This window comes from Archocentrus centrarchus, chromosome 24 (assembly GCF_007364275.1).
Source record: "Archocentrus centrarchus isolate MPI-CPG fArcCen1 chromosome 24, fArcCen1, whole genome shotgun sequence".
In the NCBI taxonomy this organism is placed as follows: domain Eukaryota; kingdom Metazoa; phylum Chordata; class Actinopteri; order Cichliformes; family Cichlidae; genus Archocentrus; species Archocentrus centrarchus.
Genome location: NC_044369.1, coordinates 2,186,865 through 2,211,111, shown reverse-complemented (window position 1 = coordinate 2,211,111; position 24,247 = coordinate 2,186,865). Strand labels below are relative to the sequence as shown.

Below are 24,247 nucleotides of genomic sequence, written 5' to 3'. Positions count from 1 at the left end.
TTGACAAAACAAACAAACAAACAGCAACAGTTTCTGAGGAATTCATTCACAAAACAAAAACCTTTGTATTTGACTTTCAATGTAACAAAAGGTGGAACTTAATTACTTTTCAACATTTTCTGACGTTGAACAAACAAAATAAATATTTGTTAATTTCCTCCAGAGCAGCACAAAAAAAACAAACCCAGTGCTCTAAAAATGAAGAGACAATAAAACAATAAAGCACATTCAGGACGTTACTGTGGGGTGATTATAAATCAGCAGCTCAGACGGCGGCTGTTCTCTGTGACAATAAATTAATAAATGATTATAATTAATGATAAATTAAATAAATTAAATCATTAATAAATAAATGATTATACAATAAAGTCATAAAGTCCAACACAGTGCGTCTGGTTGGGGCCTGTCGACACTGATGAGAGGACTGATTATTTCCTTTAAATGACTTTAATTATCTCATAACTCACAACAAAAAGACGCTAAATTTGTGAAGCACTTTTTTCAAACATAATTAATCATCTGACGACGGCTCAGATTCATGAATCAAGAGTGAACACTTTTTATATTTTTATATTTTATCCTTATTACGCTTCCTTTTATTTAATGCAGGAATTTTATGTGTTTTCAAAGTGTGATATTTTTATTCACCACATAAAGTACACGATGAGCTTTTAGTGTTAATTACACAGAGACTAAATCAGGTGGATTATCATGGATAAACGGCTTTTTGAATTCCAAAGGAAATATTATAGTTTCAGCCTTCAAAACACTATCCAGCAGAATAAACTCTGAAGTACTAAAGTCAACAGGTAATTAATTAGTTATGTGTAACAAACACCTTTCAGTTTAATTAATTCTCCATAAAAATCACTTAACGGCAGCACAGATGCACTAAATCTCTGCACAGCACTACAGGGATTTCAGCGTTATTGTACGACATGCAGTCCCCTTTATTGTAAAAAATCGTTCAGCATAATTACAGGTAATATATATACATGATTTAAATTCCTGTAGGAATTTAATTTAAAGGAATAAACCCACATTAGATGGGATCTAAATGCATTATGACTGATAATAAAGCAGAGAGCATAAGTATGGTGACACTAAATGAGCTCTCAGTGCATTTAAATGCATCATATTCACATATCACATTCAAAGTCCCTGTGGGCATATTATCATATAACATTTTCAAAAAGGCCTCTTTGGGTGAAGATTACATCAATAAACAGAAAAATAGATGCACCGTAGGTAAGAAAGATGAGCACCAGGGGCCTGTGGTATTATAACAATATCCTACTTTACATCCCATATTAAGAGGATTTATAAGGGCTAAAGAAAAGCTGTCATTATAGTACATTTTTTATTATTAAATTTGCCTTAATGCCATTGATACAGCGAAGAATCACAAAACATGTAGTCCTATTATTGGGAAATACACCTAACAGTGTAATTACTGCACAGATCTCTCTCAGTTTAAAGCATTCAAACACTTTTCAGCTGTAATAATTTACTATAAGCTCATTAGAAAATCTCATAAGTAACAAGACATTAGAAAACAGTGATGTTAGAGGCTGACCTTTCAGTGAAGCCACAAACATCCATGAACACGTTTAATGTCCCCGTGGGAGCACTATCATGTTTTTAGACAGGAAATAATAAAGTCAATAAACACCAAAGTAGATACGTTATAAGTCAGAAATTAGAGCACTAGAAGCCTGTGATTTTATCACAAGTAGCCTATGAGGGTTAAAGTATTATTATCATAGTCTGATATTTAAAAAAAATAAAATAAAAAATTGCCATTTAAGTAGAATCACCAAAGTCTGCAGCTAACTACAGGTCACTGTAAGAATTTAAAATACCTGACATATATATATAACTCTATCATAATGACCTTAAATGCACCATAAACAACCACAGACACATTTACAGTCCATGTGGAAACAATGTAACTATTTAATATTTTTTTAAGTCTTATTATGTGACCATAAAGTCAACAACCAAAACTAGGCTGAATACACCGTAAGTAAAAACCTGAGTGATGTCACAGGATTTGAATATTAGGTCACGTTAAACGCTGAGAAAGAAGCAACTGAAACCAGAGCACTGAAGACATTCCTGTTGTACTGATATCACAGGATATATACCAGGGGGTTAAAAATAATATTGTGTGATATTTTAAGAACATTGGTGCAGTGATTATATGAGAAAGGGAAGGCACCTTGACAATAAGAGTTTGAATGCCTCTCAGCTTCTTCACATGCACTGCATTGACCTTAAACGCATCATCAACAACCTCAGACACTCTCTGTGACAGAACTGTGATATTAAAAAAAAAAAAAATTCTTTTAAAGGAAACAATAAAAGATAAACACATACATTAAATGTGAAAATTATGTAATATGTTAGGATATGTATAGAAATGTTAACTGTTATTTACATGGTGTGATCATTTAAAATTGTTTTTAGCATTATATTGACTTTAAATGCATCATAACCCCCTCAGACGCATTTAAAGCCTCTGCGAGAAAAACATTACACTTTAACATTTTTAAAAAGCCTTTTTTACGTCACAGTAAAGTCACTAAACAGTAGAAAAGAAGCATTATACATCAGAAAGTGAAGAGGCAGCAAACAGTCCTTGGAATATTATACTGGTGTCATACTCTAAGGGTTTTAAAAAAGTCAAAGTATGATACTTTAAAATTGTTTTGCTATAAGTCCTCACAGTAGCAGACTGACTGTTTCTAGCAGAAAACAAAGACACCCTGACATGTAGTAAGCTATTATAAGACTTTAATACGCCTCTCATCATATTTACTACATTTTGACGTTAAATGCATCATAAACCACCTGAGAGGCATTCAGGGTCCCTGCGGGAAAGTTTTCTTTAGTTCTTTTAGGCAACAAGTAAATAAAAATTAGATCAGACGCACACTAAGTTAGAAACCAGCGCAGTGCGTGCAGCATATAGTGAGCACAATATTAGAGGTTATAAAAAAGAATAATTAATTTAATTTAAACTGACTATAAACGACCAGCTGTAAACAGTTTAAAACATCATTTAAGTCCCTCTAATTACCTGATTATATATCTTTACTGTAGTGAGATCATATCAGAGCACCATCACCCGTTAATAACAATTGCAGCAATTAATTCCCTGATGATAAAGTGTCACAAACATCTGCAGACACCTTCACTGCAGCGCTCCACATTAGCCCTACAAGGAAAACCTGGAGGACTCGTTTCAGGTGGTTCCGGCGGGTTAACTCTCTTACCGTCAGCAGCAGCAGCAGCAGCAGCAGCAGCAGCAGCGGCTCTGACCCCGGACGAAGCTCCGAATCCCGGCCCCGGTCCGCCTGTTTCCCGGTCCCTCCCGCAGCGGGGAAGCCTCGGTCTGTGAAAACTCCAGAGAGGACGTGAAGTGACGTGATGCTGCAGGTCAGCAGGTGATTGGCTCCTCGGACTGTTTACAAGACGGCTGAACGCGCGCGTTTAAAGGTAGATTGTTGTCGGTCAGTGAGAACATGGAAAGGGTCTAAGATCAGGAGAAAAAGGCTGAAAATCTTCTCGGGTCTGATGAGGAAAATTATGAATTTAATTAGAATAAAAGGTCAGAACATTTCTGGAGACACTCATTTCTCTGGATTTTAGCTTTTGTCGAAATAAAGGAGAAAAGGAGCGAAGAGTTTCTCTGCGCGTTCACTTTAGCCTTAAACTCCCCCAAACCTTCATCATGATCACAGATATATGAGTTTCACAAAAACTAGTAACATTAACATTTAAAATAATAAATCTGACACTTATATCCGGGTTAAACTGAACAGAAAACAAATAAATACTTGCAAAATGTTAAAACAAAGATTTGTACATCTATAATAAATGCAAACGAATAGTCGTGATTTGGGTTGATTTTAGAGCTGTTTTTTTGGGGAGGTTATTGTGAAAACTGGAATTAAAATATCAAAAAAATATCAAAAACAAAAGTTTAGTTTCAGTTTTCTTCAGTTTATGTTTTCTGAACTTTATGACCTGCAGGAGTCAACAAAAGGAGCAGATTAGATCACGCTTAAAGCTCATAAAGAGAAAGAAAACATTTCAACACGAGGTTTAAACAGATCAATAACCTGCGGGTCAGGAGGAACCCTGCAGTCAGATTAAAGGTGAAGCTCAGTCTGAGCCTCCGTGGAGCAGTGGCTGCAGCTGGAAAGTCAGACTGTTAACTGGAACTGAAACTCAGATACTGCGCTCACTCAGTAAAATCAGAAAAACCTAAAAGAGCGGCAGGTGTCACACGTTGGGGGGGGGGGCAAATTTATGATCACTTTAAATGAGAGAACATCAGATTAAACTCAAATAAATCACCTGAAGGAAGCTATCATCCAATACCGATACAGAAATGATGGCGTGAGAATATTCTGATGCATTCTAATAAATCAGGTAATGAGCGCGATGTTTGGGTTTGGAGGAATTTGGGGTTTGACTCCATCAAGCCTCGTAAACAGAATCAGCTGCAGCAGCAGACAGCAGGTCTAAACCATTTTCTCTGCTTACCTCTAATGTCAATTACCATTGTTGGCTGCGGTGTCCGCGTCGCTCCGCCCCTCCATGTGGGTCCAGCGGGATAAGGGCAACTGGTCTCCTCCTGCAGCCGATCAGCTGGACTTTTTCCCAGCGACACAGAGGAAGCAAGAAGCCGGAGGGAGGGAGGGGGACGCAGGCTGAGAGCCGCCAGAGAGAGTCGACCACATCCAGCCAGACGCAGCAGGAGGGCACGGGGTGGCCGCACCATGTCCTTGAGCCCAAAGCACTCCACTCCCTTCTCAGTGACAGACATTTTGAGCCCGATGGAGGACAGCTACCGCAGGTTCGGAGTGATGGACCCCGCAGCGGGGAGCCTCGGATCCCCGCTGGGAGCCTACCGGCAGCCGCAGGTCTCCCAGCCCGGTATGCAGCATCAGCAGCAGGCGCATCATCAGCAGCAGCCGCCGCCTCACCTCCACCACCATCACCATCACCATCACCACCACCACCTGTCTTCGTCCTCTTCTTCATCCTCCTCCTCCTCTTCATCAGGCTCGGCCAGCGCAGCAGCAGCCGCCGCTCTGGCACCCGGCGGGCCCTATCATGTGCCCCACGGGGTGCCGCAGTTCTCCGGAGCCGTCGGAGGGTTCTGCAACGGCGGCATCGGGAACGTGGGAGACCTGCCGTCCTACCAGGACACGGTGAGGAGCGGAGGGGCGGCGGCGGCGGCGTGGTACAGCAACCCGGAGCCCAGATACCCGACAAGTAAGAGCGGCTCAAAGTTTCTTTTTCAAAGCGAACACAGTTCGTCTGAAGGAGGAAATGGCGCCAGATTTAGGAGATTTAAGTACCTGTAAAACGGTTTTTGTTTTTTTTTTTACATCTAAAGTTAAACTTGAAAATATATTCTTAAAGGATTTAAAACGGGCCTTTTACGAATTAAACCTGTGACTTTAAAGTGGTTTAATTTTCTGTTTGTTGCTCCTAAAACCGCCTTTATAATAACATTGGATCCTAATTAACTGCATTTTAACAGCTTTAAGCTCACTTAAAGATAAAGTGAACTTAATTGATTTATTCCATTAAACTGTAATACTTATCAGGCTATTTTTTTAACAATAAAATCTTAAAACTGGGTTAATTATTAAACAAGAAATTAATTTTTAAACATTTTTTACACAGTACTTTCGGCCAGTTCAACTTTTCAATTGTAGAATGTTTTATATTGTTTTTACTTTTTTCTCTCAAAATTAATTTAGATTAAAAGTATTTAAAGTTAATTTATTTATTTTCGGCCGGTTTCATTCAACACTAAATAAAACTTTTTAAAGCCAAACTCTGATTACTGTTTCTCCAAGTTTCCAGATTCATGGGCCCCTCCGCGGGGATGAACATGCCCGGGATGGTGGGCAGTCTGGCCGGGATGGACTCCACCGCCAAGTCGATGGTGACGCTGCACGCGGCACCGCGCAGGAAGCGGCGCGTGCTCTTCTCGCAGGCGCAGGTGTACGAGCTGGAGCGGCGCTTCAAACAGCAGAAGTACCTGTCTGCCCCGGAGAGGGAGCACCTGGCCGGACTCATCCATCTCACTCCGAACCAGGTGAAGATCTGGTTCCAGAACCACCGGTACAAGCTGAAGCGACAGGCCAAGGACAAGGCCGCGCAGCAGCTTCAGCAGGAAGGCAGCGGTGGAGGCGGAGGCCTGTGCGCAGCGACCCGCAGGTCGTCTTCGTGTCCCCCGGTCCTTCCAAGAACTCTAAGAGCTGCCGGACCGACTCCAGTGGGTCGAACCACAGCGGCAACAGACAGAGCAACTCGGCTGAGGCCATGACGGAGAGCGGGCAGCAGCAGCAGCAGGTGAACCAGCTGTCATCCACCGAGGAGCTGGAGGATTTGTCCCCCAGCCCGCCGCTGGGGCTGCACGGGCAGATCAACATGACGCAGACGGACGCGGCGCTGATTGAATACACCAACAGCATGATCGGCTCCAATTTACTGTACGGCAGAACTTGGTAGGGCCTGTGAGAAGGGCCATCAATCCAGGATGGATTTTTCTTTCTTTATTGAGAACCAGCTGAGGACAAAAAAACAAGCACCGACCTTTTTTCTTTCTCTGGTTCCTGTTGCGCACGCAGTGTCTCAAAAGTGGTTTTGAGCAACAAAAGGTGCAAAAATAAACTGTATAATCGAGCCTCGAACTTGGACTGAGTGTTGATGATAATGCATTTTCCTCTCCCGCTTCTAAACGAAATATTTCTCCTTTTTTTGGTATTTGACTGCTGCTGCTTGTGAAACTAAAACCAGAAAAACTTTAATTTAAGGAGATTCAGGATGAGGCACAGCTCCCCGCGCCTCAGGGTTTTTTTTCCCCATTTCCACCACAAACAAAATTATTGCAGGTTCAACAAAGTGAAGCAATAGAAACCGGACTGAGAACTGATTTCATCGGAGGCATCAGAGATCTTTGTTAAAGGTGATTTTGTTTCCAGCATTGAATAAATCTATTTTCATTTTGGACCTTCAGTTTTTCTTTTGCCTTTTTAACAATACAGCTGTAATTATCAGCGGGACTGTGTTTACTTGAATATGGATTTATATAAGATTTCCACCATTAAATATATTCACGAAAAACGCCTAAATTAATGCAATATTCTGCTGTAAAATTAACCTCTAAAATTATTTTTTTTTTATAGGCGATTTTTTCTTCAGTATTTGTGGATTTATTTAATTTATAAAAAACATTTGTAGACAAATATATCAACACCACTGTGAATAGTTTATTTTCATTTTTTAAACACATGAAGCACGTTGGAGATTTCTCTCATAAATGATCACAGCGGACGCTTTGTCCTCGACTCACTTGTATTTTACAAGTTTAACAAGCTGCATCATAAAAATCACAGATTACATAATCAGACCTTTTTTTTTTTTCCCAAAGTAGTACAATAAAGGAAACAAAATTGTACAAGAAGACATTAAAATAAAATGTGAAGAAAAAAAAAAAGCTAGATGTTGACATTATTCCCCTAAAAACAGTTCCCGTTCCATAAAATCCCGAAATCCAACATCGCTACGAGTTTAGTTCCAGTTGTACCTCCTGGATGGAGGAGGGGGGGGGTAACTCCTGCCGGAGCTGTAGCCCTGAAAGACACACACGTTTAAAATAAGACTACAGCTTCACAACAGTAACTGTATCCAAGATTGATAAAGTTAAACCGAATAAAGAGTTTTTTTTTCTTCCACATTAACAAACAACAGTAATATTAAAAGATTTCATTGAAGTTTCTTTTGTTTGTTTGAATAAGTTTAAATCCAGACGGTCAGAAAATGTAACATTTATAGAGAAGAAATTCACTGCCACGGAGGCAACAAGCTCAAGAAAAGGAATCCAAACATTTGGCTTTTTTTTTTTTCTTTTTTGAATAAACACTAAAAATGCCAGTGAAGCTTCTTTCAGCTGAGGAATAATCCGGAGCAGCACGGACCTCCGACCGGGAAACAAAACTGCCAAGAAAACGAAACTTTGTTCTTGGAGTTTGTTCGATTTTGTGACGTTTTAACGCACCAGACTCACACTTCAGTTTCAGGCAGACACACTGAGCAAGACAATCATTCACTTTCCTGCTCCAAACTTTACTCAACTTCCTTTTCTCCAGTTTAAATAGAACTGCAGCTTTCCTTTCAGAATAAAAGCATGCTGACGTGAATTATTTTAGAGTCAGATTATCATACTTCTTAATCTCAGCGGGGCTGGTGAAACAACTTTTTATTCAAACTCTTTAAAATGACCAGTTAGAATTTCCCATTTAAACCCTGCTGGCCAATCAGAGAAGAGCTGGGTGAGCGTCCACTCAAACTGCTTCAGAAAGAGACTTTTATTGTGTGAGAACAGTCAAAAGTTATTAAAGAGAAATTCTCAAATTTCTGCTTTGGTTAAATTCTGATCAGTTTTTTCCGGACGATTAACATCCTTAAAAGTTTTTTTTTAAATTAATTGTATAAAATTGACCAGCTTTGATTAATTATTAAGTTAAAGCTTCTCATAATTGTGTTTATTATCTGTTTTAGAGTTCACACAGAAAGAAGCTCCACGTTTATCTCAACATTTAAGTATTTGTAGAGAATATAAAATGTTATTAATAGTTTACAAAAAAAGAAATAATTATAAAAAACCCCCAAAAAACGAAGTTTCCTGAGTTCAAGCCGAAGCGAACTCTTTTGTTCCAGAAACACATCAAACTTCACTTTAACTTTTCCAAATAAAAACAAGAGGACAAGTCAAACTGCCTCTGAAGGTGGAAGTTTTAGCTCCGCCCTCGGCATGTCATAAACAACCTGGCGTGTGGAGACTTGTTTTTACCTGATGGTGCTGGCCCCGGTTGTCCCTGCGATCGTGCCAGTCGTCTCTGCGGCGATCGTAGCGCGGCTGCTGCTGCTGCTGCTGCTGGTAACCGCCTGCCCCTCCGCCCCGGTTCCAGTTTTGCTGGTACGCCGACTGCTGCGACTGCATGGCCCGATCCCAGCCGTGACCCCCACTCCTGTACTGCTGCTGCTGCTGCTGCCTGGAGACACATCAAATGTGCACTTTAAGCTTTTAGAGCTCCAAGCTGTGTGAGAGCTTACTGCACCTGAGCACATCCCTGAATTCACTTCATCAGGTCAGAGAGCAGAAAGAAACGCTTTATTATCCCAGACTTCTCCGGGGAAACTTAGAAATACTATCCCACAGGTTAATTCACAACAAGCAGTCCTTCAGAAACAGGGACGCACTGATAAACCAGCCAAATATCAAAAATCAGCCTCAACAAATACGACTTTATTTCCCAGCGAGGCTCAAAATTACCTGCTGTTTACTGAAAGTTTAAAAATGGTGAGAAAGAGCTTCAGAATATTCACTTATTTATCAGATGACTGATTTCCTGTCACAGTAAAGAGACGATCGCCATCAGGCAGCAACGTACAGGCACAATTTAAACCTCACTGTTACAAACCCTCACAGCACAACCATGTCATATATGTTACTTAATAACAATGTCTGTTTAATTAGATTTTACTTAACAGATTTTTCCAAATTGGACAAAAATAATAAAAGTATTTTTATTTTAAATGCATTTTAAACCCTTCTTATTTTATTTGTAGGAGCTTTATTAATAAAGTTTTCTGAGCAGTATTTGTATGTTTTTCAGTACATCAGTAGAGAAAATAAAAAATTTTCCTGAATATTAATCATCTCACACTTTAATATTACAGTAAAGAAGCAGAACTCCATTAATTATGGCCGTGTAGATTCTCAGGCAGGTCATGATGGAGAGCTTCACTGGACTTTAAATTAAAATTAATTAAGTCACCCTTTTTTTTTTTCAAGCTCTTTAGACCATCATTACTTAGAAAAGACAAAAAAAAAATCTGCAACCACAACAACTAATTAAACAAATTAAGAATTTCATCTTTTTTTATTTTAAACGGATAATTTTTCAATTTTGGTCGGTTTTGTCAGACAAAAGTATTCACGAGGCATCGAGAGCTACATAAAACACTCATTATATTATATATACTTTAACACTTTTTAATAATATGACCGAGACACAGAAATGTAAATATTACTATTTCACGATAGTATTTATACTCTGTTCAGGATGTGCTGGGTTTAAACACTGAGCACTTCTAAGATATTATTTTTTACAGAAGCTACAATCATTAGTTTTATATCATATTACACAAAACAGCCCAAAAGCAGGAGTCAAAAAAAATAATAATTAAAAAGGAAGCAGAGAACTGGTCCAACAGCAGCTGAACGATTCAGGAGCTTTACATGATTCCCAAGTGTGGAGGGAGCAAAAACAGCATCACTGTGGGCTCCAGATTATATCATCTTAACACTTTAATACCTTAATTAGTACATGTGTTATTTCTATGGACCCGTAGACACCCTGAATAAAAGACGAGAAGCAGGACATTTTAGTCCATTTTTCCCCTGATAAATTGATACACTGTATATTTTTGCCTGACCCATTCATTCATTTTAATAAAGGGAAGAAAAAAAAGAAATCTGGATCTGACCAACTTAATAAACTTTAGAAGCTGAGATTATTCTTGTTGGGGAATTTTCAGCCGACTGATCCAGAAAGTCAGATTTATTTCTGGCCCCTTAAAAGCCCCATCAACTCGAGTTTTTCAGAGCGATCGAGCTGTCAGAGAGACAAAAAGAGCCTCTCCTCACAGATGACTTAGCACCGATGCACATGAAATGAAATGAACCGTATTCCCATGTGGCCCGAGCCGCCTTCATCCCTGAAATGAGGTGGCCGCACCGCGTCTGTGGGACCGGGGTGCAGAGCTGGCACCCCGCGGCCCTCCAACGGCCACCGGACAATGTATCAATCCAGCGGCGATATTAAAATCTCTTCTGAGGAACAATGAAGAGAGGAGAAGCTGAGAGCGGCAGCCCCATCCCTCATTACTGAACCATGTCACACTCTGGCCAGCGGCGGACTTAACCGAGCGCTGGAATTCATAATCCCCTCTCTCCAAGTTCCTCCTGCATTTCATTTGGTCCTGTCCTGAGTAGTTAAAGAAACTGTTTTCAGTTGCTGCTAATAACTACTGACCTGAGGTGACACGGAGCCACAATAGGCCTGAAAAGTTGAACCAGAGAACCTGAGTAGGACTTTGGAGAGGTCTGGAGCCAGAATCAATAGCTGGTCTGTGCGGGTCCGCCGGGCTGAGGCGCAGGGAAACTGCGCGGGCCGCCAACAGCATTAGTGATGCCTCATTAAGTTGCACAAACCTCCTCGAGAGAAATTTGTTTTAGAGCGACGAGGAAGAAAAAAAAATCTTTATTCAGACGGAGCCCCGACGAGGGAAGCAGAGCGGAAAGGCTGAAGATCCGGAGACCACACAGGCCCCGACATGTTTAATTCACACCACTGACACCAATAAACACGAGGCTGAGGAGCATCAGAAACAAGTGCAGGATCCAACCACAAAAAAGCTGCTCGCATCCATCCACACAGGTGAAGTTAGCATGTTAAGTGTGAACTTTACTTCCCACAAAAACCAGTTAATGCAGGCTTACAAAGAGCACACTCACCTGGAAACTGGGGCTGGTGGAAGGAGTGAGGCGCTCCCATCAGACTGTTCTGCCTGGAATCTGCAGGGACAAAAGACGTGCTCATGAGTGGTTCTGCTCAAATCTTTTTAAGCAGCACAGCTCCAGAGAGCTGCATCTGAAGGCCTTTAACTCAGCACAGAGCGAGCAGTGAGGAGGTGCTGGCCGGTGTGCTTTTGTGATTCTGCTTAAATAAAGCAAAAAAAAAAAACAAACAAACAAAACATCAAAATGTGTAAGATTCATATCGACGGGCCACTTTCCCCGAGTTACATCTGACCGTTTAAAAGGCAAATGCAGAAGGATTTGACATGAAACATGGATACTAATTAACCATCTCATGCCAGCTTAATCCTCAAAGATAAAAAAGAAAGAAACAGAAACAGACAAAACATTTCTGTCCTGGATACAGACTGAATCAGCTGCCATGATAAAATTAGGATTTACAAACATCGAATCACACTGGGCTCTGCAAGGTGGAGGGTGCTGGGTGGGTGGGGGGCGCAGGCGAGGAGGGAGCGGGAGCGCCACATTTGCATTTTTTGTTCAGAAAATGAAATAAGCATTCAGCCGGCAGCATGTGGACGCCTCAAGTACCCCCGGTTTCCATCGCTGCAGGCCCTTCACAAAGACACACTTAAAAAAAACTGCTTCTTCCAGGTTCACCGTTGCCAAGGCGATGGCAGCTGCGAGCCGTGGGCCTGTGTGTTTACGGGGGCCGGCCCGCTGAGAGGCTCGGCCCCGGGGTGGGTGAAGGGTGCCTGAAAAGGACCCGCAGGCTCACGTTTACAAACCTGGAAGTTTAAATCGGAGTAAAAAAATTAAATAAAACGATGAGTTCACAGGAGCGCGTGGGTGAGAGACGGCTAAAACAAAGACTGATCAGAGCTGGGTATTAATATTTGTTCAGAGATGGGCTCGGTGGGGTGACTGAACACCAGTATTAATCATTTTACATGTTTAGATATTCCTGTCTCATAATGGGCCTTTGGAGGTGCTTTAGTACAAACAGTAAAGACATCAAATCTTTTTCTGAGCAGCTGATCGCCATAAAAAATATAGATTATATCAGAGTAAATGAACCGAACCATAAAAACATCAAGGTGTTTGTTACAATGACGGATGAGGGATCTGAATCTGGCTAAAACCTCTTTGGTGGGTGCCAAAAATGTCTGCGTGCTCTGCGGCTGTCGAGTGAGCTGCAGTTAAGACTTTCCACATCCGGGACCAGGTGAGGATCCGCTGCAGTCCAAGAGACCTAAGTTTCATCCACCAGGCTCAGTGAGGTTGTCCTTATTGACACTGAGCACCTCTATGCTGCAAACTAAGCTACCGCGGCTGTGCCAGAAAACCAACATGGATAATGAATCTGAAAGTTTGCCTCTAAAGGAATATAAAGACAACTATATGTTTGAGAGAAAACCGGCGCCACTGAAGGAAAAAAGAGGAAATCGACACGTCCGAGCAGACTTCCTCCTGTGATGTGTGAATGTAATTATAGAGAAAGAGCATAAAATAGAAGCCAGCCCCCACCTGAAGTCCAAAAACATCAGTTTCACAACTTCTTGCGGATACGTGCAGACATTTAGAGCTGAAACCCCCGATAAACGTATTCTTCTGTGCTGCTGCGCTCCGCTCAGCCTAATTTTGGTAAAGCGGTGCTCCTGTGTATGTGCAGCTGCCTCTGAACCTCAAACCACTGCAAACTTTAAGACTTGTCTCAGTTTTGCAGATGTGAAGGTCGTTTCTGTAACTGTGCATGGACCGGTGGTGTTTGTGGAGTCCCCATGAAGGGAACATCCTGAGAAATAAAACGCGTGCTGTTTTCACCAAATAACTGTTGTGCTTTTCTTATTTAATTTTTGGGACTCTTTATGAAGCCAAATGTCAAAGTAACTGTAACTCGCGGTACTTTCATTTCTCTGTTTGTCAGCTTCTTCTTTACGCTTCTCGGCACACACCGAGTTACATATAACACCAACTAGAGAAGAGCGATAGTTTTTAACTAAATGCTTAATTATAATAATAACTTCTATAGTACTTTTTAAAAGACACAGTTTGAATGAAACCAGCATTCAGACACAGTCACACGTACAGTCTTACATTCATTCCCACATACATGCTTCTATACACACGTCACATTTAAACTGTGGGCCAAAAAACAAAAACAGATTCGGGCGACATGATGAGGAAGGCTGATCCAAAGTTTAGGAGCTACAACCTCCAAAAGCCTGATCAGCTCTGGTTTGAAAATAAGAGCGTGGAGCAGTCAGTAGATCCTGTTCAGATGATCTGAAAGCCCGACTGCAGTTATAAGGTCTCAGTAGCTCTGCTACATACGTAGGGGCCTCCCCATGTATGGCTTTATATGTTATTATTTTAAAATGGACTCTGAACTTCACTGGAAGCCAGTGAAGCAGATGCCACTGCCTCTACAATATCTTCTGCAAGTTTAGGGTTTATACTCATTAGCCAATGTTAGCATGCTATAGGTAGCTCTATGACCGGGGGCATTTTGGTACACTGACATCAGCATGAAGTTCAAAGCACCGCTGAGTCGACTGTCCACTCCCACAGAGTGAAGACAGAGGAATTATGGGAATTCAACCACTGCAGCGGCTGCAGAGGTGCACTTGAGAGCAGTCCTCCAAAAAGCCAATAGCACGTAGCCTAAAGACAGTGAGACGATATCACAGGGTCAAAAATTGGCTTAAAAAAGAAGAGATAAGAGTGACGGTGGAGTTCAGCTCAAAAACAGGAAAAAATACCAGACATCCAAAAAAAAAAAAAAAAAAAAAAGAACGAACGAACGACTGCAGCAGTCACATTACTTTATTCCACAGAAGAAGCAACAACTATACAAACGAGAGCACGAGGAGCCCACATTAGCACATATTCTTCCAACATGCAGACGTGGGTCTGCAAAGAACCACCACGATGGACTCTTTAACCCTGTTTTTGAACTCCACGGCCCCCCAAACATTTAAAATGGCATTCACCTGTAAATTCCCATGGATTTTTAAAAAAATATTTCTGATACCACTGAAGCATCAAACTCCAAACGTGCAGCGTCTCAGAGGACATAAAAGAATCAGCACCAACATCAGGACACAAATCTGTCACTGAAACGTAATTTTAGATCAATTATTTCAAAAACTGCTACTTCAGTGTCCCAATCATAATAAATCAATTCTGTCTGATGCGACCTCGACCATACTGAGGGACGTCCGACCATCAGACACTTGATGCGACAGATGCAGATTCAGAAAAACCAAATGAATCAGTATCGCCTATAAAGGGCAGGCGAGCGGGAAACACTGCAGCCGTCCTCTGCTGACCACAGCAAAAAGTAGTAAAACACACAATTAGCACAAGCAGGCAGACTGCTGCTGGCACATTATCATTTTGTTTTTGTCATTCAGTTTTCATGTTTGATTATCTCCTCCACCAACAAACTTTAAGTGGACCACCCAGTTGGGGTCCAATTATAACTCCACAACACTGGTCCTTTTTTTTTTTTTTCCCCCCTCATCACCAGCGATGCCTCAAAAGAGAGAATTACAAGTGGACACCTGTCAATCTCCTTAATTAACAATGATCTGAAAGTGTATAGACTTCCAGTCTGCACCAGACAAAAGCCAACAAAGGATTACGCTTTAAATCCTTAAAACGCGCTGCGTCCACTGTATTAATGCAGGGATTACAAGCGCGCTGAACAACTAAACGTCTCTCTGCGCCGCTCTTCAATTAGTTCAGCGACTATTTGACTCAGACGCCGTCCAGCAGGCTCGGCTCTGGTAACAGAAGCAGGACAGTAACTTCTCTATCCGCCGGACAAAACCTCAGCAGCCGCCTCCTGCCGAGGCTCCACAGACTGACGGGTAATTTCAGGGAAAGGAAAAAAAAAGATGATTGTGACACGGCTGGAATCAGAATGAGAGCATTTCTCTGATACAGACACGCATGAAGAAAACTAAGACCGGGCGATTTGAATATTTAGCAATAATTTCTTAAAGGGAAGGTGCCATAAACACACAAAAGCAGTAAAACTGTGAAACTTCTCCAGCTGATGACTCACATTATAGACAAACTTTTTAATATTACATGTTTTCTGAAATATTATATTTGAAAGATGCAAACCACACATTATTTATCCAAATCTTCACTAACTTGCATACTTTGAACTTTAAATAAAGTCGGGCCCAAAATAACTGGTTGAAAGCTTAGAGACAAAAAGATTTTACTGACAGGATTCTGGATACAGTTTCAACCAGATCTGTGAAGCCCTGCAATCACAGCATTCGCTTAACTGTAAAATAAAGAGATGCTGCTTTTTGGCTCCAGTGGGACCAAAACTTACAACACGAGCATCATGTTACATTTTATAAGAGTTGAGCCCATGAACTCATTAGGAAAAGTGTTTACTGAGGGTACAGAGTAAAGGAGCCAGGAGCCATTTTCAAACAGACTTCTTTACAACCTCAAGTCTTTCTGCAGCTGCAGGAGTCACCCCCTGCTCACCATTAGAAACAATGCAAGTTAAGCCAGTTCTGCATTACCGCCAGGTTTCAGACCAAGAAGCCACGCCCATCTTTACACAGTCTATGTTGTTGCCATCTCTGAAAATAATCTGCATAAGCTGTACTGTACTAGCAGAAATAATGCTTTTGTTTCAGGTCAGGATGCTGCCCAAGTAAAGCATGCAGGAAATGCACTCACGCGTGATGAATTCACCAGACAAAACATCAACTTAGCATTAAGGCCAGCGCGCACCTTCTCTCGGAAAGGACAAACGTTCAGAGCTGCAGTGGATGTGTGAAAACAGAGTTTATTTACAAGTGTGTGATGCATGTTTTTAGAGCTGCATCTCTAAGGTTACTGAGGTTACTCTATAGTGGACATTGTGAGAATCTGTAATTGTAGCTTCAGTAAATTTGTCACTGTGACAGAATAATCATAAAAAGCTGCACTGTTCAGAGCTGTTTCAATAAAAAGGTTTCACTTGGAATTCTTTAGAGAAATATTCAGAACAAAAATACTGAAAGCCTCATAAAAAGCAGCAACTTCATGTTACTGAAGTCGATCCAGCAGCCTGTGTGTGTGTGAGAGCTGCTACTCTGAAGTGGAGTTTGGAGGCTTATATCAGGCACTGTGGCTGCTGGATCAAACAGTTACTTTGCTGCCCTGGTTAAAATTTGGTGTCACTGCATGTCAAGACAATAATGGCCACCAGCAGAGACTCCCCTGGCTGGTTATTAAACACCAGCTGGTTTGGCTGTGGCACACAAAGCCCTGCAGCGTGTTTCAGAGGCAGCATGTTGACACATCACCGCAGGAGGCAGCCGCGTTGTCAAAGGGGGAAGTTAACTTTGGTTTCAACCCTCTTCAGAGCGCATCACACACCCAATCACGCTGGAGCCTCCCGGATGCTTTTATCAGAGGGGGCCACTGTGTCCAGCGGAGCCACTCGACAGTCTCATTATCGGCCCCTGGTCTCCCACAACACTAATCAGCAACCAAGCAAACCCACCACACAAAAGCCCAGCACAGCAAAGCCTTCAGTGATTACTGGGCAGGCAGAGGATTGGCCCTGAGAAAGTGTTACCAGGACAAAAGCAAGCCTCTGGCCTCCTGCTGCAGAATAAGGCCTACTTGTGTGGATAATCACATTCCAGGAGTCGTTGATATTAGAGCGGGACCACGGTGGATCCAGTTTCTACCATTAAAGTTAAAGAGAATCAGAACAGTTCATTCAGTCATCTGTTATGAAAAAAATCTGCACTTTAGAAACAATTATTTTACTTCACATATACACTACATTGCCAAAAGTATTCATTCACCATCCAGATCATTGAGTTCAGATATTCCAGTCACTTCCACAGGTGTATAAACCAGAACCTGTGCATGCAGACTGCTTCTACTAACATCAGTGAAAGAATGGGTCGCTCTCAGGAGCTCAGTGAACTCCAGCGTGGTACCGTGATAGGATGATACCTGTGCAACAAGTCCAGTCACTGCTAAATATTCCACAGTCAGCTGTTAGTGGGATTATAACAAAGTGGAAGCGATTGGGAATGACAGCAACTCAGCCATGAAGTGTTAGGCTATGTAAAAATCACGGAGTGGGGTCAGTGGATGCTGAGGGTCATAGTGCACAGAGGTCACCAACTTTCTGCAGAGTCAATCACTACAGACCTCCAACCTTCATGTGACCTTCAGATCAGCTCAAGAACAGTGAGAGCTTCATGGATGGGTTTCCATGGCAGCTGCATCCAAGCCTTCCATCACCAAGCTCAGTGCAAAGTGTTGATGCAGTGGTGTAAAGCACGCCGCCACTGGACTCTGGAGCAGTGGAGACGTGTTCTCTGGAGGGATGAATCACACTTCTCCATCTGCCAATCAGAGGGAGGAGTCTGGGTTTGGTGGTTGCCAGGGGAACGGTACCTGTCTGACTGCATTGTGTAAAGTTTGGTGGAGGAGGGGGGGGGGGGGGGGGGGTTGTTTTTCAGGAGCCTTAGCTCCAGTGAAAGGAACTCTTAATGCTTCAGCATACCAAGACATTTGGGACAATTTGATGCTCCAACTCTGTGGGAACAGTTAGGGGATGGCCCCTTCCTGTTCCAACATGACTGCACACCAGTGCACAAAGCAGCTCCATAAAGACATGGATGAGCCAGTTTGGTGTGGAAGAACTTGACTGGCCTGCACAGAGTCCTGACCTCAGCCTGACAGAACACCTTTGGGATGGATTAGAGTGGAGACTGTGAGCCAGGCCTTCTCTCCAACATCAGTGTCTGACCTCACAGATGTGCTTCTGGAAGAATGGTCAGAAATTCCCATAAACACTCCTAAACCTGTGGAAAGACTTCCCAGAAGAGCTGAAGCTGTTCTAGCTGCAGAGGGTGGGCCCACATCATATTAAACTCTATGGATTAAGAATGGATGTTACTCAGGTTCATGTGTGTGTATCACTTTAGGTGCTCAATAAACTTTGGAGGTATGAGATATAAGCAAGCTGGCCAACACTGAATAACACCAAAGGAAAGCTGACACTGAACGCAGCCTGAGGTGAAGCATAAACAGACACTTGTGTATCCAGTCAGTCTGTCAGCCTCTGTTTTCAAAGAAGATAAGCTGCTTCGTCATTCTGAATCCACACACCAACAGGTCTGGAGTCACGGCAAAGTCCTTTATTGAATTATGTTGAAACCTAGATGTCTGCACTGAGGTAAGCAGTCATTCTGAAGCATTTTCACAGACATGAAAGAGTCTGAAGATGCTGTGGCATCTGTGACGTGCTCAGTGTGAACCTGCTCTCATCTGTGAGGAGAACAGGGTGCCACTGGCGGACCTGCCTGCTCTGGTGTTTTTGGGCGAATGCCAACCGAGCTGCACGGTGCTGGGCTCTGAGCGTAGGCCCCACTAAAGGATGTCAGGCCCTCATACCACCCTCAAGGAGTCTGATTCTGACAGTTTGGTCAGAAGCATGCTGGAGGTCATTTTGTAGGGCTCTGACAGTGCTCCCCTGCTACTCCTTGCACAAAAGAGCAGATAGCAGTCCTGCTGCTGGGTTGATGCCTTTCTACGGCCCTGTACAGCTCTCCTCGTGTAGCAGCCCATCTCCTGGTATCTCCTTCACACTCTTGAGACTGTGCTGGGAGACATGACAAACCTTTGTGCAATAGCACGTATGGATGTGCCATCCTGGAGGAGCTGAACTACCTGTTAAACCTAAAGGAGTGTCTGATGCTGCAGGATGTGCCACCCAGTGACAAAAACATTAGCCAAAAGTAGAGAAAAATCAGTGAGGAGAGAGCTATCGTCTGTGGCCACCACCTGATGAACCCTTCTGGAGGTTGTTTTGCGTTTTCGTCTCCAGCGCACCTGCTTTCACTTTGATTTGGACCAAAGCAGATGAAACGGATTCAGAAATGTTTCGTAATGTAACAGACTGATCTCCCTGAAGTTTCACTGACTCTGTGTGATCAATTCTTCTATCAGCTTTACTAAAGGCCAATCTGGAAAATAGAGTTTTACACGCCTGCTGTGAATCAAAACTGAGCACCAAAAAGGTTCAAAACTTCAGCAGGAAAAATGAACATCTGTAAAAATCTAATAAAATCTAAACGCTACCTTTGTCAATGACATATTTCTATTTCAGGTGCTTGAGCTGATGCAGGATTTACAATGATTCCCTTTTATTAAAATCATTTCTCCATGAATGATAGGACAAATATAGAGCTCTGAGAGAGAGGGGGAAAAAACGAGAACATCCTGAGCTGCTAATTGGCAAGTTTAACACTAAGAACAAGCGGCAGAGGCCAGGGGAGGTGCTGCTGCAATCCGGAGGAGCCAAAAGCCCCCCATTTGCATCAAGTGCCACCAGAATAGCCGAGACTCCCCCGCACGCCATCAGTGGGCAGATGAGATTATTCATCTACTTGCAAATTGGCACATCAAAGTCAAACTGGAGGAGAGCTGGCAGAAGATCGCGGGGCCGAGGCCGGGGCCGAGCACAGACCGTGATTAGGAGCCGGGAGACAGATTCTGCCTCCATATGTGACGAGCTGTTCAACTATGCTGCATGTGCTGAACATAATCATATAACACAATTATTTGTGTCTCAGTTTGGCAGCTGCAGCATCCAATTTCCTCTGAGTTAAATGGCAAGGGTATCCCTTCCAGATGTGACCTGATTAGTCAATAAATAAATCCGTCAATCGATGGAGAATTAAGACGTCATTTTTAGGATCCTTAATTGTTCATCAGAAACGTTCCACAGCTGATTTTCTCAAAAACAAACACTATAAAAGACGCAGCATCCTCCTTTTCATGCCATTTTCTCACTTTAGGGATATTTTGTACAATTAATCAATAAACTGCTTAAATATTCACGACATTAATTATTCACAGCGACAGTCACCGGGTCTCTCCTGCCTGCTGTTACGTTTTTGGAGGATAGAAATTCAGCACACCTACATGTACATATTTCATTGACTCTGAGGGACAGATGCTGGTTTAAATCCAGTCAGACATTTTTAAAGAAGAGATAAGTCACTCAGCCAATCGTGCTCGGCCTAGCAGAGCTTCAGAGGTACGATTTCTTCCAACTGTCAGGTTTTACATATCAGAAGATAATAAAAATGGTGAAGCCGGCGACCACGTGCATATGCCGCGTTGCGGTGCGGGCGGCGCGGGTTCGAGTCCCGGCCTGTTGCCAATTTGCCCACGTGTCTTCCCCTGTATCTTTCCCCCATTTCCTGTCTCCCCCCACTGACGATAAAAGCCGCTGTGGCCAAAAATGCAAAACAATAAATAAATAAATAAAAATCATCCTTCTCTGGTCCTAAAATGATTTAAATACAACATTAAACAATGACAGATTACACTATGTCATTTATTTAGCAGAAACTAAACCAAAATGCAGAAGCAGTAAGTGAAAAACTAAGTACACCTCATGGTTGAGTCGCCTGTGGGACTGCCTTTAGCAGTAATAACTTGAAGTAATCATTTTCTGTGTGACTCACTGTGAACGCGTTTTGGCCCACTCTTCTGTCCAATGTTGCTTCAGATCGTTGAGGTTTGGGGCATTTCTTCTCTTCTTTTTCAGTCTGTTGCAGATTTGCTGCTGTGTTTAGGGTCACTGTTCTGCTGCGCGACAGAGTTTCAGCCGAGCTACAGCTCACACAGACTCGCAATACTTTGGTATAACAGAGGAGCTCATGGTTGACTCAATGGCTGTGGTGCTCAGGTCCCGTGGCTGCAAACAAGCCCATATCGCCAGCCCTCCATCACTGTGGTGCCTGACGGCTGGTATGATGTGTTTGTGCTGATATGCTGTGTTTGGTTTTGTGAGGCCAAAGGACGTCGTTCCCGAAGTCATTGCTCAGATCCAACTTTAGTTTTTCACACACTGCTTGCGCAGTTTTATTTTTATAAAAGCTGCGGTGTGATACGTCAGGGGTTATTGTTCATCACGTAAAATCTTAGACCTTACAGAGGTCACACTTTTTCAACATGACTACAGTTCCTTGAAATCCACCGGAAGGAGGAATTTTCCCTTTTGTGTAATATTTTGCCTTTTCTTTCTCTCTGCTAAAGGGATCCTAATACTTAGAATAAATCATGAACGGTAAAGCCTCACGATGAAAGCTGTATGCTCTCTCGTGAAAAGCAAGGATGTCGGGATGTGCAAAGAAAAGGAGAACATTCCAAAGAAGGACGGCAAAAGAAAGTTTGGACTGAATTTAATGGCGCAAAGATTATTGGCAGGGGGTCCAATAAAGCTGAACATCTCACTGCACTTTTGTTCAGCTCAAGGTTGCAGCAGCGGACCCAACGATTCACCCAATTTCAAAAGTTCAGTGACCTTGACAGCAGCAGCTTGACGAGGACCCGCTTACTTGTGTCCAAACTTTGATCTGGACGGTTTCATACTCACGGTGTGGTAACCTCACATGTGGACGCTAATTTCCTTTGTTTGTGTGCACATCAGAAAACTGGTTTTGTTGTGTAGAACAGGTATGACAACAAGTCCTCAAAAATCCCACTTGAAAAATGTTTGCACTTCTTGAATTTGAATTAGTTTGAAATGCTTTTTGGACAAATAAAGACAGAAAATTTTTAAATGCTCCGCGGTACTCTAAAATAATTAAAATGCCTTGATTCTTTTGATAAAGTCATACTTAAAAACCTGGAATGCTTTGGCTTCGTCTGGGAATTTTAATCAAGAAAAAAACTGAGTACCTGGAAGATTTTTGCCTTTATTTTTAAGTCTAAAATATTAAATTTTTATAAAGTCAACTCAATGGTTTGACAGGAAAAAGAAAGTCCCAACCACAAACACGTTCAAGTCTGCACAATCCTTCGACCACTTTGTAAAAAGAAAATTGTTAAAGGACAAAACAAAACTACAGTAATTTAGTTTCCAATAGTAAATGACTGTGTTATGTATAAGTGTGATACATCTCATACTGTGATTTACTTAGAAGAGCCCTTTTACTGCAGGCCTTTGGCTCTTTTATCTGCCACAGACAGCTGGTTCTTTGGGACCTTGAATCTGTGAATTGTAAATTGAGCTTCTTTCTGGCTCCTCTGGATGGAAGAGATTTTAATTAAACTCACATGTACATTATTATTTGCTATTACATTCATGCGTGCAGCCCTAATTGTATCATTCTGAATCAAACTATGAATTCTGTGAACTGCTTGTGAAACAGGATTTCTGATATTTACACTGAAATGTTTCCTTTTACGTAGATTTACAATCTCCACATATGCTTAAAAAAAAATGAGCATCCCGTTCATCTGTGGTGCAAATACAGGGTATCTTTGAGAGGACCAATCTCAGTTTCTTATCTTAGCACGAGGACATGTTTTGGACACTGACCATCGAGTTTAAAAGATGATTCAGACGTGGCTTTAGGTTAGAGCAGCGGTGAAACAAAGTTACATGAATGTTTGCTGGTGGAGCATATAAACAAATGAGGGTTTGCTGATGCTGACCTTCATTTCATTCAAATTAATTAAAGGCCACTAAATGTTTTCTGGTTTCTGAAGTTGCTGGTCCGAGATGTTCGACCAACACTGGGTTGAGTTTAGATTTAGGTAGGTGTGTGTGTGTGTGTGTGTGTGTGTGTGTGTGTCTTACGTTGAAAAGACTGCTGGCCGCCGCTGTGTGGAGGCCGGTAGCTTCCTTGGTGGTAGCTGCTTGGTGGTGGAGTGCTGCTGTACTGTCCTCCACCGTGCTGGTTTCTGTTCAGATTGTGTCTAAAGAGAGAAGAAGCTGTGATGTAAAAAGCTCCAGAAAGCTTATTATCTTTATCGACATGCATTTGTGCCTGTATACAATCTGCAAATGAAACACGGAAATACAGAGGAATGCTTTTCTAACTTGTCTCCTCTCCTTGGCTCCTTCACTCACCTCTCAGCTCCTCTCACAAAACATGTGATGGGAAGATGTGCATATGATTTGCGTATGAGTATGCTGACTGTGTAACAAAGGAAGAAGATTCCTGGTTTCAGCATTACTCAGTCACATCTGATCACACTTTTTTAATGCAGGTAAAGAGTGAAGAGCAAAAGGATGTGCCAGAATGTGACACTGAAATGCGTTCAAATTTATCAACATACACTCACCAGCCACTTTACTAGTTATACCTTGCTAATACTGGGTTTGACCCCCTCTTGCCTTCAGAACTGCCTTTGTTCTTTGTGGCACAGATGCAACAAGAGATTCTGGTCCATATTGACATGTTGGCATCACAAAGTTGCTGCAGATGATGTGGATCTACCATTCCACCACATCCTAAATGTGTTCTGTTGGATTGAAATCTGGTAGCTGTGGAGACCATTTGGGTACAGCGAATTCATTGTCATGTTCAAGAAGCCAGTCTGAGATGATCTGAGCTTTGTGAGATGGTGTGTTATCCTGTTGGAAGAGGCCATCAGAAGATGGGTAAACTGTGGTCATAAAGGGATGGACATGGTCACTGATTATACTCTAGTAGGCTGTGGCCTTTAAATGCTCAACTGGTACTAAGGAGTACAAAGTCTACCAACAAAATATCAAGCACCACCTGAAGCATTCATCCAAAGCAGGGTGGAGCCATGCTT

General features: G+C 42.2%; 2 protein-coding genes across 3 annotated transcripts in view; one reads left to right on the top strand and one right to left on the bottom strand.

Annotated features, from left to right (window-relative positions):
• The first annotated feature begins 4,676 nt into the window (after positions 1–4,676).
• Positions 4,677–7,010, top strand: nkx2.4b (NK2 homeobox 4b). Of its 2 annotated transcripts, XM_030721899.1 has the most exons (3): positions 4,677–5,289; positions 5,883–6,304; positions 6,361–7,010. In XM_030721899.1, exons 1-3 carry the CDS (start codon positions 4,791–4,793, stop codon positions 6,538–6,540), a joined length of 1,101 nt encoding a protein of 366 aa, XP_030577759.1. In that variant the 5' UTR covers positions 4,677–4,790; the 3' UTR covers positions 6,541–7,010. The 2 variants fall into 2 exon arrangements, with proteins under 2 accessions (XP_030577759.1, XP_030577758.1); XM_030721898.1 differs by having other exon boundaries at positions 5,883–6,468.
• A 269-nt stretch (positions 7,011–7,279) lies between these two features.
• xrn2 (5'-3' exoribonuclease 2) overlaps positions 7,280–24,247 on the bottom strand; it is a 53,621-nt gene continuing 36,653 nt past the window's right edge. Inside the window, exons 28-31 of the mRNA XM_030721814.1 lie at positions 23,283–23,401; positions 11,616–11,674; positions 8,885–9,088; positions 7,280–7,665 (exon numbers count right to left, since the gene is read on the bottom strand). Of these exons, the coding sequence (XP_030577674.1) occupies positions 7,603–7,665; positions 8,885–9,088; positions 11,616–11,674; positions 23,283–23,401 (445 nt within the window). The 3' untranslated portion in view covers positions 7,280–7,602. The remainder of the gene's footprint in view (positions 7,666–8,884; positions 9,089–11,615; positions 11,675–23,282; positions 23,402–24,247) is intronic.